Here is a 17319-nt window from a genome sequence, read left to right as displayed (position 1 = left end):
TCTTGTTGAATGATTCGTTGTCATTGTCTTGAACATTTATATTAACAGTGCAATAATTATGAACCCCGGGTGTAGGGGAAAATGACGGGAACCTAACTGCAGTAGGCTTGCCTGCTTATGCCCACATCATACAAAGCCGTTTTTTTGTGGTAGTGTGTGGGGTGGGGGTGTGGGGGTAGGGGGTGGGATGTGTGTTAGGGGGACGTAACTTCCATCGCTCCGTCGCTTATCTGATAAGAAATATAATGTCCGGAGCATGTCCAGCGTCAAATCGTAACTAGTTGTCTTGAAGTGGTAGCGATTGTGCAAACGATACCATGTTTTGTCACTAGCGAATTTTTAATTGCACATTGCTAGTCATGCTAACACCAGTATGCTATGGGCTTAACATAACATTGTCATATTTTAACCAATTTAGACTAACTGATCAACTGAACTAAGAGATAAGTCCCTTTTTAATCTTGACCTGAACTAAAGATGTAAAATGAAAGAAAATATCTACTTTTTAACAAATCAAGGGAAGATGCTTACGCATCGTACACTATAGTAATACGCCGCTACTGTAATAGTTGAAATGCTTAATAAAATACAAATATGTACGGGCATTTCTTATTGAATAATTCGTTGACATTGACCATTCACATTTACAGTGCAAAAATTATGAACCCCGGAGGAAGGGGAAAATGACGGGAGCCTAACTGCAGTAGGTATTTAGGCTTGCCTGCTTGCATAACTTATGCTCATACTATATACTAGGCAGTCGCAAGGAACGTAGCGGCTTTGTTTGCTTGGTTGGCGGGGTAACTTCCACGACTAAATGCTGGTAGCGATTGTGCAAACACTATACAAACGTTTGGTCATTAACAATTTTTAATGCGAGTACTAATACGATATGGTAATTATCATGCTGCAATTAAATATCAGATAAGTTCCCTTTTAATCTTGACCTGAACTAAATAGGTAAAATGAAAGAATATTATTACATTTTAGCATGTATATCTAAAATATCAGCGAATTTTTATTGATTGATTAAAGCCATAAAGTGTGATTTGCTCCACATGCCCTCATTTTTCAGTAAGATTGAAGATGTTATACTCCCGAGATCTCCGGTTTTATTCTGAGTTCATCGATCTCGTGATGGCTAAACAAATCGCGTACATGCTGTATCATTGAATCATTGAATCAGTGACGTATAAACTGTGTGAATATTGCTTTCATTTTACGTCTTGACGCATAAACTGTGTACACATTGCTATTCATCTTACGTTTTGTTTGTACATCCCAGCTGCGTAACGTTCCGCCAATAGATAAACGATCGGAGAGCTAACACACGCATTCTAGCCATTGGAATGAAATGGGACTTTTCTTCGTATTACCTCATTTGTTTGGCTCAAAGGGGGGTCAATGTGATCAGTAGCTATCAGTGTAAAGTAACATTCAAATAGGAATATATTCTTTATGCAACTCACACAATACCGTAGAATTCCGTCTAGAAGCATATATGCCTCTAAACGAGGGTTTTTTTTAACGAAAGATATGAAAGGCCAATACCCTTCTCAAAATCATTGCAATAGATTGGTCTTATAAATATACATATTTGTACAGCCGCCTTTATCAGTAATATAGTTGTTCAAACTCCAATTAACGTTTTTGTTGAGAGTGTCTGCCTCTTGTCTCTTGTGTCAAAAAAACCTCGTTTAGAGGCATATATATGCTTGTAGACGGACTTTTACGGTATGGCTTTAAATATCAGATTTTGTTAAAAAGGTACAGTGCAAAATAATTAAGAGACTCCTCTTAAGTAAATCTGAAAATATTGCGCTCGTTGATTGGATGTGAAAAGAAATTCACGAGTACGTCTGTCTCATTGCGACAATTCTCCAGTGAGATTTAGTATTTAGCGGGGTTTAGCATTTAAAACACCGGATATATGCACAGTGCTTTTTAGTGTTACCATGCGCAGAGTAAAATCAGCATATTTAGTATCTGCTTTAAATTATTTCACAAGCTTGGGTTGAAGGCAACAGCGAAATCATAAAATATCACCAACCACATCAATCGTAAAGCAACGGCGCACGCCAATAGCAAGCAAGAAAACACCATCGGCTAGAAGCTTATCATTTATATGACTATAAATTATGTAAATTAAAACCAATACAAATAAAAAAGGACAATACAATATTCACATAAATCCTCACCGCAGATGTAAACCAGCTTATCTCTAAAATGAATATACCGTAAGTGTATAATGGCTTCACCAGTGAAAATCATCAATATTACATGCTATGAGCAGATGTAAAAAATCTATAAAACAATAAATAACAACAACATGTATCAATGTCATTTATTCATGTTCAAATGGCTAACGCATAATGAAAAATAAAGTTCCTATGAACCGTACCTATAACCCGTAAAGTACCTTCAGCGAGTATACACATCGATTTATGCAATGTGGTGCTGTTAGGCACATACTTACTTACTCTTACTCCGTCGACTCTTGCTGTCGGGTATCAATGATGGCTCGCCATAACCGCCACATAGAGATACATAGAGATGACATTGATTTGTGAGCCGCTGAATAGTATACAAATATTACTTGGTTTTAGGGAAATAGTGTACAAATATTGACTGCTATGAGGGACATGGTAAAATTTTAGGCCCGCAGTGATCTCAAAACCATGGCTATGCCTCGAGACGAAGTCGAGGGGCATAGTCATGGTTTGGAGATCACCGCGGACCTATAATTTTAACCACGCCTCGAATATAAAGCAGGCACTATTTGTTTTGTATACCGCATCAAATAGATATTTGTCATTTGATTGGTTAAAAGAATACGATCGTAAAAAAAATTCCTTTAAAAGGAATAGAGCGGGCAAATGAAAAATTGTCAAGAGAAATGAAAGAATGAGTAAGTCAAATTCACAATTAAATTAACAGGGAAAATATGACACAACATCGATTTCCAATGGGGGAATAACACAAAACGTATTTAAACAAAGTCTTTTTAACTTTATACGTTTATACGTTTGTTATTCCCCATTGAGAAATTATCATCATATTTTCCTTGATTTTAATCTTATCTATTGCTTATCCTTTGTTCTCTGCTGGTCAGTTGGAACAGATTTTCCCTGTTTTTATATTAACCCTTCACATCATAACAGAAGACGTTTTATGTTAACATTTTATATAAAACATTGTTATAAAACTTTTGTAGATAATAGTTATTTAAAACATTTTCGTAATCATACATAGAGCTTTTTTTATCATCAGATAGAAAGACTTCTGCTCATCTTCTCTGGTGAGACAACAGGGCTGGGGTATCTTTCCATATCAAAGTTTAAAAATCTGTCATATCAATTTCCTCAATATGTTGTTTTGATACAACTTACGAGGGGAAAAGTTTGATTTTACAATATTTCGATATTATTTTTTAACTTCGTAACTTTATCATGATTAACATAACTGTATTTCAAAGCGTCAAACTATATCATTATTTTGTCCCAACAAAAATAATCCAGGGAATAAAATATTCATTCATATGTTTATTTATTTTATTCAACCTGGGCCATTTTTACTGGTGCACATGCATTCTAATAATTTGTCTATAATACCTTATATACAAGCATCATTCAGCAAGCACTATTTGTCACAAGATTTGAAAAGTAAATAGCCTATGTACACACTGAACACACAATGCACATACAAGCTGTATTTAAGTACATGCCGAAGCTATCAGTACAACATGATATATATGACCTTCACGATGCTATTAATTTAGCCCAAAGATGAGGAAAACTAGCAAAACTGGTGAACTGGTACTGTTCAAATAAAAACATCTGCAAATCTTGCTGCAATTTCCAAATAGTATTTCTATTACTTAAATAATTATTTTTGTTATTTCTTTTAATACAAACACATTATCGCCTATGACGATTTTATCGTATTACTTACATATCAAAATCAAGTAATAATTACAAAACTCGCCGTAAACTATCACCTCTGTGGGTGTTTGGGATATAACCGGCACGAATATTTTCTCAACACTGCGGCATGTGAGAAAGTAGGTCAATAGTCAGAGAATACAGGGCGGGTGCGGCACGCCGCACCCGCCCAAAAACTCGTATGCTTGGCTAGGCCAGGCTGTTTGCCTAGGGCAGACTCATTTTGTCAGAGGGTGACGATTAGGCCCCATACCGTAGACCAAGGCAACGCCTCAGTATGTAGAACTTTTTTCCTCCAGATAATCCTCTTATTTGCGGTATTATCATTCAATCGATATCATGGGCACGTTCAGTGTGACTTTATTACAAAGTCCGTGTCGATGATTTTGAAGCGAATTTAAGCTTCTATTCGTATTTTCAATGCACTGCACATTATTGCATAATCATTGTAATGCTTACAGCTTGTAGAGTATCTTCATCCGGTTCATCAACACACGTTGGAAGCGTACTACACTACTGATTCAGTCCTTGTTGGTCACAATTTCCTTGCTTGCTTGTTTTGTTTTCACCGGCTCGATAGACTCGAGTGTTGGCGTCGCTAAAACAAAAACTCTTCTACAGTCTTAAAATGTCGCACTTGGCAGTGACATAACATCATTCAATTGAGAAGAAGAGACTTTAAATGACTATTGCCTGGGCAATAGTAAAACAAAGCTAATGCCTGGTTTAACACAATTCTTCAAAAAAAATTCAATGACCGCACTTTTAACCAATCAGATGACAGGAATCTATATATGAGGTATATATGTTAAAAATCAAACTATTTTCCTGAGGTAAACCAGTACCGATATTAACCATGTAGTATTTGTTTTATTACACCGTATTTCGGCTATGGGGGTGGAGTTGTCATAGCATGTTGAAATAGGTCCTGTCGTTTGCAATTAACCAATAAAGTGTCATGCTTTGCGCAATAATATGTTAGAGTTGTAATAATGTGTACTATGGAAAATAAATTGTTTTGTATCGTTATTTAAAACAACTATTGCCTGCCTATGTTTGCGCCATATAGTATAAATAGATTTAATACTTATGTATTATCTATCTATTACTACTACAGTAGTACCGTACTACAATGATATAAAGGGTCATACTAAGTAAGAACTTCTTGTTACAATATTATAAGCGTTTAGAAATATTATTACAAATGCACACATTTTTATGTTGTCAATATAAACTTTTAAAACACTGCATGACCATTATTGATGGCTTGGGTTTAGTGCGTGCTTCTACCGGTAATCTTTACGTGTCGGGTAGACACGTTTTAGAGCGTAGTTAAAACATGCCGATTCCGTTATTGTTGCTATTAGTAGTACCCCAGTATCAAACCTGATTAGCGGTAAATTTCTATGAGTGTTCGACCAAAATATATGACAAACAAACACACCTAAATATGAGAATTTTGTTATTTAAAAATCCATATTAGGATTCTGCTTCAGGGGATCGAAAATAACACTACTAAGTCTGAAGGTCATAGAGATAAAGTAGCGTCTTGTGTGCGTTATTGGCAAAACGCATTTTAGGCAGATCACAAACCAGCAATCACTCAAAAGAAGCGAATATTTTCGGGCTAATTACGAAACATGTTGACTGTACCCTTCCACGATGAATGCAGTAGCGTAGCCAGCGGGGGAAGTGCCCCTGACAAAAAAATGAAAGAAAAAGTGCCCTCTGACAAAAAATGAAAAAGAGAGAATCAGGAGGGCAAAGGAAAAGAAAAAGGGCACGGAGCCCCTTTTCTAGCAAAATTCAGGGCCAAAATAGTATAAAAGACAAAAATTTTCCGCGCTACGCGCGCACATTGTAACAATAAAGCCCCTTTTAGCCGGATAATAGGCGAAAATAGTGTAAAATACCATTTTTTTTCGCACGACGCGCGCACATCATCCAATTACGGGCTATTCGGGAAGCTCGTAGATATACAGTCTCTATGTATTGTTTGATACAACTGCAATTTTTTTTTCTGTGCCCTCGAAATTTTATTTTGCCAACCCTGACCCAGAAAGCTGGCTACGCCACTGGATGAATGACATGCACAAATACATATATAACAGTCACCGGGCGTTAATCAACCAGACCATAATTTAAGACGTTTGTATTTTATGGAGCTAATGACAATATTTGGGAACCTTAGGCAAAACATCTAATTTGGTCATATAGCACTACCGGTTCCCCGGTAGGTACTGATGGCTCTTCCTATCGTACCCTGAACATTTACAAAGTGCTTTCGTTTTTTATTTAAATGAAAAACAATAACAATTATACAAATGTTTTGAATAAAAACTCATTTTCAGGCATGAAATACAAAATAATATAAAATGTTAATTATTATGCTTGATACAATTTATTACATCTCTAGGGTGTGATGTTAAGAATCATCAGTACTACCGATAGTTCTATAGGACCCAATTCGATGTGGTGCCTTAGGGGCAGTAAAAAGTCCGAAATTAAAGTTTTGCATGCCTTATGTTAAGTAAAGTCATACCTGTGCCCAGTGAACAAGGGCATTTCCCCATCAAGTCGTCCCTAAATATACACACAAATTTGCCGGGCTAATTAGTTATTGTTATGTGTGGAAACATTAATTGGCTGTGGAAATCAACTTTTCCTGATCATAACATCAATGTAAAATCTATCATTATTAATGTCAAATATATTAATATATAAAATAATATGAAGTTCCTGAAGTCCGACGGACAAACCTGTTTAAATCTCTGTAGATAAAAAGCTCTTTTCTGTTTTCCATTAAGTCCGTTCTTCCATCTTATCCCAGACATCTTTATTAACCCTCGTCTATACTTCATTTCGTTCAACTTATAACAGAAAAACACTTAACACATAACATCGTGTATTAATAATATAATATCATTACAAAGGGGTGTACATATAGTTGGGCACAGCAACTACGCTAGTTCGCTTTGTGTAATGCGTGAGAGGCCCAGTAAATGTACGCGGGCATAAATTTAAACATTTTTGACGCGCACAATAACAGAAACCGTATAAATTTCGCCAATCATAAGCCTAACAAAGTATAACGGATTTCTAACGAATGTAGGACAGTTGCTATCCCCGCTAGAGAACGAATGTTTCCCTAAGAATGTTAAGTCCAAATATCATGTATTTGTTGGTACAGGTGAGGGTGGTGCTATAATTTGGTGTATCCCCGGGATGGTGGTGAATTATTAAGGGGTGTGGGGGGGGGGCAACGATTTGTTGGCAGGTCTTAAATTATCTTAGGGGTGGGGGGTTTATGCGAAACTCTTGAATAAAAGGGGAAAACCCAACGTCTATACTCCGGGGACTATAGGCCTACATACAAGAAAAATGGCAGGCTCACTATAGACCACCTGACATCACTGTTTATCAACAAAGGCGAGGGGCTCGTCTCTCGATATGCTTGAACGAGCCGCTACACTATTCAATGGCTTTCTTTTATTATTATGAAATGTGGCGACGATTTAAAATGCACGTGCCCTTAGCAAACTACGATGCGTACGCACACAGCAGGGCAAAGAACAATGGAAATTGCCATAATTCGCGCGCATACTGCCGGTCAATGACGACACATGCCAAGCGGTCTATACATTGCTCGGACGGATATACCATGCACGATGCAGTCAAAATCGATATATGTATTCGTATTGTTGTATTTCTATTCTATACCGTACAAATGTTTGAGTTGCCTACAGCATAATTATAATGTTTAAAATTAAATTTGGCTACCAATAAGTCATATGGTCCAATGGATTAGCGCGCTGGACTTGAGTATTCTGCATGTATCCGCGGCGTGGATTCTAAATTTCATATCATGGAAATGGGGCTGGGCGAATTTATGTATTACGTAGGGATGAGTGACCCCGGGCTGATTGCATGCAAAACAAATCACCAGATGACTGACTATAGGGCATAGCGCCACCACACGAGCGTTGGTTAAGTATGTGGCCTCATGCGATGCACACCTACGTAAAACCGTACGTATTAACGTACGTAAAAACGTACGGTCTACGTCGGCGTTTGGAAAATCGCAATTTCTCTATTGACGCACTAAAAATACGTAGCTCGTCTTCCTTCTGAGGTGTTTGAGGACAAGGTCTTTTTAATTAACTATTGCATGATAACCTTATGTTTGAATTGATACGCTGGCGAAGTGATGTAATAATCGGATTAACGAACATAACAGTAGGCGAAAACAATTTTTGAATATACCGCGCTGCACTGGTACGTTCACGCGGTACCTCTGCATTGAACCATATCATGCTGATCACTCGCACCTGTATGGTGATGAGTGCAACCTGCTTGTAGTGCAGCGCGATGTATTGTTTTCACCTATTGCTATGGTAGTTAATCCGATTATTACATCACTTCGCCAGCGTATAGTATAGAAAAAGCTCATTTTTTTACTGCAAGCCTAAACCTAAATGAAAACTGAGGTAATATTGCCCATAATGACCATGCTCTCTATAGACTTGCATATAAACCTTGATGTAAACTTAGTGTTTAAAAAAATTCAACTGCTGGTCGACGGGCGATGTCCTGTAAGAACTGAAGGTTGAGCATGATTTCTATTGTTCCGAATATAAATAGACTACGGTTAGACCGCTAGGACGCCGGTCGTCAACTGATGGATGGGTTTTAATGCCTTCCCTAATGAAACCTTGTCCTTTTAATTATGCATTTTTTTTCATTTTAATTATTAAATGTCCGCTCTGTAACAAAGGTGACAAAAATTCACAAAACTGAGCATAGCCCTCTTACATTCGTATCGATATGAGTTGGTTTTTCACCTCTCGATACATTGTGCTCTATTTATATCCGTATACAAAATATCCATACCGCAAACGTTCGCTAATGGCGTTATTTCTCCCTTGACATAATTGGAATTTTAGACACAAGGTAAAAGTGGCCTCCCATAAAAATTAGAGGAGGGAGCTCCCTATTTGTATACGAAATTTACCCCAAGGCAAAGGAGCCCGGGTGCACCATTAGTCGAACGTTTACGGCATTTAGTTAAATTTTAATTTACCGTTCAGAGAAAAGTAAAAACATCTTCTTATCTCCGTATTTATTTACAACACAATATTATCAAAAAATGAGAACCAAAAAAACCAACAAACAAACAAAACAAAACAACAAAAAGAACAGAATCTTATAATGTTAATCACACTTGCGTTTCAATATTAGACATTGACGAAGATGGCTTAATATTTGGGAAAAGATCGTTGTAAGATGGCGGTGACTCGACACTTTTGCTGATGTCTCCAACACTGCAAGAAGTACCACTACTATCCACTAAACTCTTGCGTGGAGAGGATATTGCAAGTGGTTCAGACTCGATAACTTGTTGCTCATCTGAGCATAATGGACGCGTTACGTCATCTGCATTTAACTCTGTGTGTGAGTCATGAATCCTTGACAATTCATCCATTGTTCTGATGAGAGGCGCTGCTTTAGGCTGTGTTAATCTCAGGAGCGAAGATTGTTGGGCGAAGATAGGTTGTGTTGCTTCAGATGTTTTCACTACTTCTGTATCACTGTAAGTGTCTTCATTTGTTTCAATACACACAGCTCTAAGGGGTGTTGTTTCTGCTGCTTCTGGTTCTTGTGATATCTGTTTGTGAGCAATCCGAGGTGAATGTTCCTCGTCAGTCATGTCTGTTTGTGATAATCGAGGTAATCGTTGTCCAGCCGATCCATTTCCCAATTGAACATGTCCATTTACACTGTTCGAGCCAAAGGCATTCTTTTTTAAGGCAAGAAATCTGTCTTTTACACTGCTTGCAGTTCTATTTGAATTAGGACTATTTGATCGCCGCATTGGAGGCCTCAGAGGCTCCCGTATTTCATTACAAGTAGCACCCCCAGAGAACGATGATGAGTTGCCATTTCTGACTGATCTGTGACCACTCAAGTTACGATTAAGCTGACGTACACGCCATTTTCGTTTAATTTCTGTTCGAACTTCGCCATTCATGAAACAGTAGAGTAGAGCAACAAGAAAGCCCTGCAAAAGTAGGCAAAAAGACGGATGTTTATAAAAGATAATCATATTGATGAATAAACTTACAAATATCGTATAGCCTCATCCCCAGAACCCCATGTTTTACCGACATTATAAGTAGTATAAATTTTGGAAGAACAATATTATTTTCCTCATTAACCCTGTGAATTTTCAGGCCTCAAAGATATCTAGTTTGAATGTTATGAATGAAAAGATGCACTTTTTGGTCGACCAATTAATTAATACACAGTGTTCCTATGGGGCGAGAACATTACATTTTTAGCTCTCATATCAAAACGAATTGAAGTGCTGATGTTAAACTTCACAGATGGAATTGGTGATAAATGTCATGTAATCATGATGAAAATCTCATGTAGTTAAATTGCGCCATCCCCCTTTGGGGTACGGGATGAAATTAAAGGGTTACGAACACGACTAAAATGGCAAAAGTACGAGATGGAATTAAGGTATACACATGGATATAGAAAGACTTCCATTCGCTTAAAAATTTAAAAACTATATTTACACCTTCACGATGTATGTTTATTTTCGACTTTTATACCGTAAACGTTCGCCTAATGGCGCTATGGGCTCCCTTGACATAAGTGGAATTTTAGGCACAACCTAAAAGTGTCCTCCCGTAAAATCCGCACCAGCAAATAAGGGCACGGAACCTTAACTCGTGTTGGGATTTCAGAGTAGGGAGCTCTCTATTTGTGCATAAAATTTCCCCCAAGGCAAAGGAGCCCAGGTGCGCCATTAGGCGAACGTTTACGGTATTCATCTTGGTCTGTAATCAATTTGCTTTGGCATCTATGGGGAGCCTGTGGGGGAACGATAAAATAGCAAATCGGTATTGCATAAATCGCAATAGTGTTATGTCACCTGTTCAGTGATTCTTCCCGTTATTGTAATCGCTCCCATTTGGATTTTTCCCCAAAACACCAAAACAAATTAGGTCTTTTTTTGAACAAAAAATGTATATCTTCAATATACAATGCCAATATTTTCAAATGATCGTCGGCTTTTCATCACATCTACATACGTACACTTAAAGTACATATCATTAGATTTAGAAAGTTTACTTCGAGGACTGTTAAATATCAAACATTTAAAAACAGTTTTGATAATTTGTATTATATCGCGAATTTCTGAAAAATTAAAATTATTTGATATCAGTCTGACGTGCTCTCATGTCCCACATACAACACTGTCTAAACATTCATACAAGAACCCTTAAGACGGATTTGGGGGGAGCAAGACCTAGCTACTGTTTGAACTCAAAATATTCAGACAAATAAAGCTTACTCATCAGAAGAATGGTATAAAGGCAATCCCAAGGCTTGATTTTATATAAGGTGTGTCATTTTTGACACAGGACCTACTGAAATAAAAATACGATTATGAATACGCTTCTTTGACTCATTCTTTATAACATTAACGTATTAATGTTAAGAACTAAACTGCAGTTTTTTTAGTTAAATGGCTAAAACTGGAAACATGATAGCTCCTTCCACCCCTCTCGTCATAAGCTATCAACTATTGCATGAACGACTAATATGCCAAACGACGCCTTTTTTCGAGCCAACGTATTATGATAATGTATGGAGACAATAATGTATGGAAAGAAAAGAAGATTTACCTGAATAGGGGACAATGTAAGCTCAAAGTACATTCTTATCTTGACAACTTGAGGCGCATTAGACGCGTACATTCCAACACTGATGATGTAGTATACTCCAAAGAGTGGAATCAGTACAAGAGTCGACTTGGCCATTTTGCTGCAGGAACGATAGAAATAAAGTATTGCATGTAGTATGTTGTATTATATTTTAGTTCAAAAAATACACATAGTGGTGTCTTAACTGAGGAATGAATCATGGGTAATTCCAAATTCAAGTACTTTCCACACGCTTAAATTAACGCTTAAATTAACATTTCAAGCTACATCGAGTAAGTTGTTACTCCAGCAGTATTACTGATATTTTTAAGTCAATTGCATTAGCAAAGGATGTTAAGTTTTTCTAGCTTCCTACACTGAAATAATGCTGGTTGGTGTGAGTGTTCCATTTAAATAGACATGAAGGAAAATGTTTACCAAAAATGATACAAACCGTTCATGCTGTCCTTTTATTTCTTGTCTTGTGTCTTCAGAACAATATTACAGTAACAACTAGTGGATATCTAGTACAAGTACGTAGTACACGTATCCACAAGAGATAATAGTTAACTACAAGGAATTGTCTTTAAGAGTGCCCTCTTTTGAGTATAAAGTTATTTGTAAAAGTATGCTCTTCTCTCCTTATTAATATTCATGTCGATAACCATATTTTGTTTCCGGACCACGGATCCCTTTAAAAGGCAACTGAAGAGATGGCAACGTGATTTGGCAAGCTGCCATAAGTACCAAATTGACTTGCCATGTTTTGCTTTAAAAGCACGTACAAAGGATTGTGAGGAGATTAATTAAACCATTTTGATTATCCACACTATTATGGCATGCATGATTGTACCATCAGAGAGACCTTTTGTTTCTGGCAGTGTGAAATATAATGAAAAACAATGGTCGCAAATCGGTCGCAAATGTTTCTAGTCACGTATGCCTATAGTATTTGTGTGCATACTCTTTAAATCAGATGTCAATCAATTGAGAATTAGACATTCTAGATAATACGTTAAATCAGTACAACGCGGGTAAGGGAATTACCGGCTACCATCGCGACATTGTCCTGCTCATGTCTATAATCTATAAATGTCCAGCGCGGAAGCTCTGGACTATAATTAAGGTATCACTACTGGATGGTTTGGCGGCTAATGACAATGTAAGACGCTGCTTTAAAACAATTCTAGAATTTCATTTTGCAATTAATACTGATTTGTACAATATAACATTTTGTTTGCGAAATTTTGTATTGTGTCTAACTGCACAATTACTTCATTATATTCATGGACATTCAATAACACTGGACAAGGTAATGGTAATAAATTGCGTAGCCTTGGGCGATATCGCCAATCGGACATGGTATATTTCTCAGATGATAGAAGACAATTGCAGCTGATCAACGATCACCATTGAATAAACTATTATAATTATATCAATCAATGAAGGGTTTTTCTTTGATACCAATATGCTATGCATGCACTTGATATAGTTGGGCTGGAAATGTATTGCTGCGGAGTACCACATATCTCGTATATACATCTTATGTGATGCGATCAAGCAAAATCAGTTGGAATTCGGAAACATTAAAACTTTCAGTTTAGTAAAAATCGTTTACAAAGTTGCATTTTGCAAACCCCATTTTAAATTGAACAACCTGTTCCAAAGATATGACCAATTAAAGAGTTTCCAAAACAATAGGAAACAAAATGAAATATTTCCTTTCTTTGGCTATATCTCAAAATCAATATATCCGAGTTCCGACTGATTTTGCTTGATCGCATCACATAATAATGTAATACTCTCTAATTTCCACCGATGGGATATTTAAGTTTGTCTGTACCTTCTCGTAACTTCTCGCGCCTGATTTGCATAATTAACACGTGATGAAGGTAAGCACTTCACTACCAATTGTGATGTTTCTCACGTTTATAACCTCTTAAGTTTAATTTATACTACATCGCTGAGCGATAGCGATTGATTTTTAGCCAATGAGGTACACCACTTTCTGTTGCGTTGGGAATATTGCGCTATCTTATTGGTCAAAACCCAATCGCTCGTCGCTCAGGGTTGGAGTGTAAATTCATTTTGGCTCCCTAGACATTAATTAATTCTGTAGACATCATCTTGAGCAAAACACTACTGAAAGTAGTAGAAAACAAGTTTCCACTTAATATAAGTGGTGATTCTTAACTTCAGGATGAAGACTCAATGGCCACTTATCGTGGTACCATTTTAAGATTTAGGTCTAGTGGCTGTAAATCTTAACCTATTATTAGGCTGTCAATATTTCTAAATAGGCCAGCAACCTTAAATCACCGAGAGATGACCAACATAATATGTAGGTAACAAGCCTTCTAATCTCAATGCACTTTTGTGATTTGTTAATGTGTCGGAGCCCTTTTTGCTTTTTGTTTGTTTTGTTTGGCGTTGTGTTTAATTATGGAGATAAAACTAAGTTAAAATTGAAGACCGTAAGTCCATATTTGGCATTTTGAGATATGATTGTTTAAACTTTTGTAAAAAAGATAACTTGGAAACCAAAAAAGCTATAATATTAATACTTCTTAGGTACCTGGGTATAGGCAAGAAGAATCATTTTGTATATTAATCAAGTAAATATCTGTAATATTGATCGATATTGATCTATGTATCATGTATGGACTTACGGTCTTCTTGCACTCGGATTGAAACAAAAGCTTATAACTCAAAACTGAATGCAGATGTTGGAAATATTTAACCATAATTGGTAATCTATGTGCAATGACGAGCAAAATGTGTCACCTTGAACCGGAGTGACTCTCTAACTCATTAACCGAGCTCAAAATATATGATAAATAATATATTTTCGTAATCGTTGTTATGAGACGAGTAATCTGATATGTCTATTGGTGTCATTGGACAGTTTTTCATTGTTGACCCCTCTTGACCCATCACGTAACCCCTATGGGGAGGGGGCCAAATGTAAACAAAGAATGTCAAAATGTTTGTCTTCATCCAATAACTTCAAAATCACCTGTAACTCAATTTCGTCAAAAGTGGACTTACAGTCTTCTTGTGCTCAGGTCTTCAATTTGTGAATACTTTTTCGTAGAGATCAAAGGTAATGTGTGGAAATAGAAATTAGCGTGCTGGTTATTTTGTTCTCTTGAGAACAACATACCATGCCATAAATATTGTTTACAGCATGATATGGAAACTTGTACAAAGTTCCATATCTAGCCGAACACATTATAGTTTCCTGTTATACTACATAGATTGGCTACGGAGTTACATAATATGTGTACTTTACTAGGGTCTGCAGCACATTGTATAATTACAAAGTCTGCACAATAAGTAACGCACGCTGTTATAAATACGCCTATAGTTTCAGAACTAATAATTGTTTTTGAGGATGATTTATTTGCGCGCATTTTGATACCCATACTTTGTCCAAGTTTGTTTAATATTAACAATACAGCAATTTTTTGAAAGAAAAATACCCGAATTAATAAGTTGCAGCTATTTTGTATTGATTTGAAGTAAGCGCGAAGATAATGGCGGGCTTTACGCGTTACAGTGTTGGTATTATAACCGTTGATCGCTGCAAACTGCAACTTTTAAATTCGGGTATTTTTCTGTAAAAGCATTACCGTGTTGTTAATATTGAACGACGTTTGACGAATGGGGTTTCAAAATGCGTTTAAATAAATCATCCTTCGTTCTATGTTGAAATATTGTGAAAACAATGAGTTCTGAATCTATAGGCGTATTTATAACAGCTGCGTTACTTTTTGTGCAGACTTTATAACCGAACCAATCGTGACTCACAAGCCCACCATGGCCCTTCCAGACGATTAGAGTTAACGTGGATAATATATTATATATTATGGTTATGGGACTTATACAATGCGTTGTATAAACCTTTCGCGAAATCCAACTTAGGACTTCCAATCAGGTTGTTGTGATTAAGAGGAAATATCGTTTCCATCAAGCTTAGAATATTTTAAAAGTTTAGAAAAGTTAATTCCCACGAAATGTGCGCTGACATTACAGCTTCTAAACAGGAAGTCTTGAAAAGTGTCTTTGACACAGCGGATTGTCATTATGTTTACGGAAATGCGGCAAGCGTGTTCAAATTTGTCAACCAAATTTGTCGTTTTTCTGCTTTGTAGTGTATCGTAAGAGCGTATTTTTCAGTCCGTAAATTTAGTTCATAAACATGAAAAAAAATCAGAATCTACCAATGTATACTAAATTATCTTTATATTATTTTTTTTAAATCTTTTAGTCACTTGAACTGATCACTTGGTGGTTTTTGTATGGCGGCGTTCATGGGTCACATGGGAGCATTAAATAAAGTACCTTTTTATAAAATAGTTATAGGTAGCTGGTTTTGCTCATTACTTGAATATGACATAGATTCGGCGGAATTTTTCCGTGGAAGCGCTTACCTATACTGATGGGCTTCTGCTGCATTACTAGCTCTCAGCTTTGTAAAAAGAACTCTCAGAATGTTCAAGAACAAGAAGAAATTAACCTGAATAGAAGAAGATTGTCACAACAACATTATTTCCGATGAAAACGTATTTTGTAACAACGGCAATGTTTCTCAAAAACACAACAATATAAATTTGTGTCATTAAGGGAAGGGGTATGAACGTTTGGGCAGTATTTATTGTGGGACATTAGAGCACATCAGACATATCGAATTACATTCTGAATACGAAGAATGTCCTTCTGATATCAAATAATTTTGATTTTTTGAAATTCGCAATGTAATACACATTTTATGACAAATCATTAAAAATTGATATTTTTGATATTAAACAGTACTCGAAGTAAACTTTATAAATCTGATGATTTATATTTGAAGTGTATGTAGATGGGATGAAAAGCCGACGATCAATTGAAAATGTTGACCTTTCGTATTGAAGATATGGATTTTTTTTCCCCCAAAACACCAAATTAAAACACGTCTTTTTGGAAAAAAATCCATATCTTCAATATGAAAGGTCAAAATTTTCAATTGATCGTCGGCTTTTCCTCCCAGCTACATACACTTTAAGAATATATCATTAAATTTATAAAATTTACTTCGAGGACTGTTATATCTCAAAAATGTGAAAAATATCAAATTTTATTAATTTTTCATAAAAGTTGTATTATATCGTAAATTTCATAAAATGAAAATTATTTGATATCAGAAAGACATTCTTCGTATTCAGAATGCAATTCGGTATGTTTGATGTGCTCTCATGTCCCACAAAAAATACTGTCGAAACGCTCAAAACGCTCATTCCAGATCCCTTAAATACTCCATTTTTACACATCCTAAAAATATAAACAAACTGTATTACTTTTGTAAAGTCGTTCTTATCCTTCAAAGGAGCATCGTGTATTGCAATAACTCAATCAGATGGATGATAATGTAAAATAAACATAACGAATGACCATTATGAGACCTCATTTGTCGCAATGGCCCTAATATTGATATCACAGTGTACTTTGAAACTTTTAAATTTGTTGCAAATGTCACAATATTGATTTTGCCGTGTACATTAAGGTGAACGTAACGCAAAATTTGAAAGTTGCAGCAAAATCATATTGCCTTGAATTCAGCATACATGTAAATTGTCATTATTGCCATCAGTGGTCATTGTTCATTGACAGTCAGTGGTCAT

At 36.2% G+C, this 17319-nt stretch overlaps 1 protein-coding gene and 1 long non-coding RNA gene across 2 annotated transcripts in view; one reads left to right on the top strand and one right to left on the bottom strand.

The window, feature by feature from the left end:
* The window catches only part of LOC140150897 (uncharacterized), a 413208-nt gene that overhangs the window by 201849 nt on the left and 194040 nt on the right, over positions 1-17319 (top strand). The gene's annotated exons all lie outside the window — the stretch shown is intronic.
* Positions 5703-17319, bottom strand: part of LOC140150896 (secretin receptor-like) — a 474785-nt gene continuing 463168 nt past the window's right edge. The window contains 3 exon segments of the mRNA XM_072173058.1: positions 5703-9999; positions 11639-11777; positions 16090-16175. Of these exon segments, the coding sequence (XP_072029159.1) occupies positions 9157-9999; positions 11639-11777; positions 16090-16175 (1068 nt within the window). The 3' untranslated portion in view covers positions 5703-9156.

The sequence above is a fragment of the Amphiura filiformis genome, chromosome 4 (assembly GCF_039555335.1).
Source record: "Amphiura filiformis chromosome 4, Afil_fr2py, whole genome shotgun sequence".
NCBI classification, from domain to species: domain Eukaryota; kingdom Metazoa; phylum Echinodermata; class Ophiuroidea; order Amphilepidida; family Amphiuridae; genus Amphiura; species Amphiura filiformis.
The sequence above is the reverse complement of the archived record's forward strand: the minus strand, read 5'-3'. Positions and strand labels throughout refer to the sequence as shown.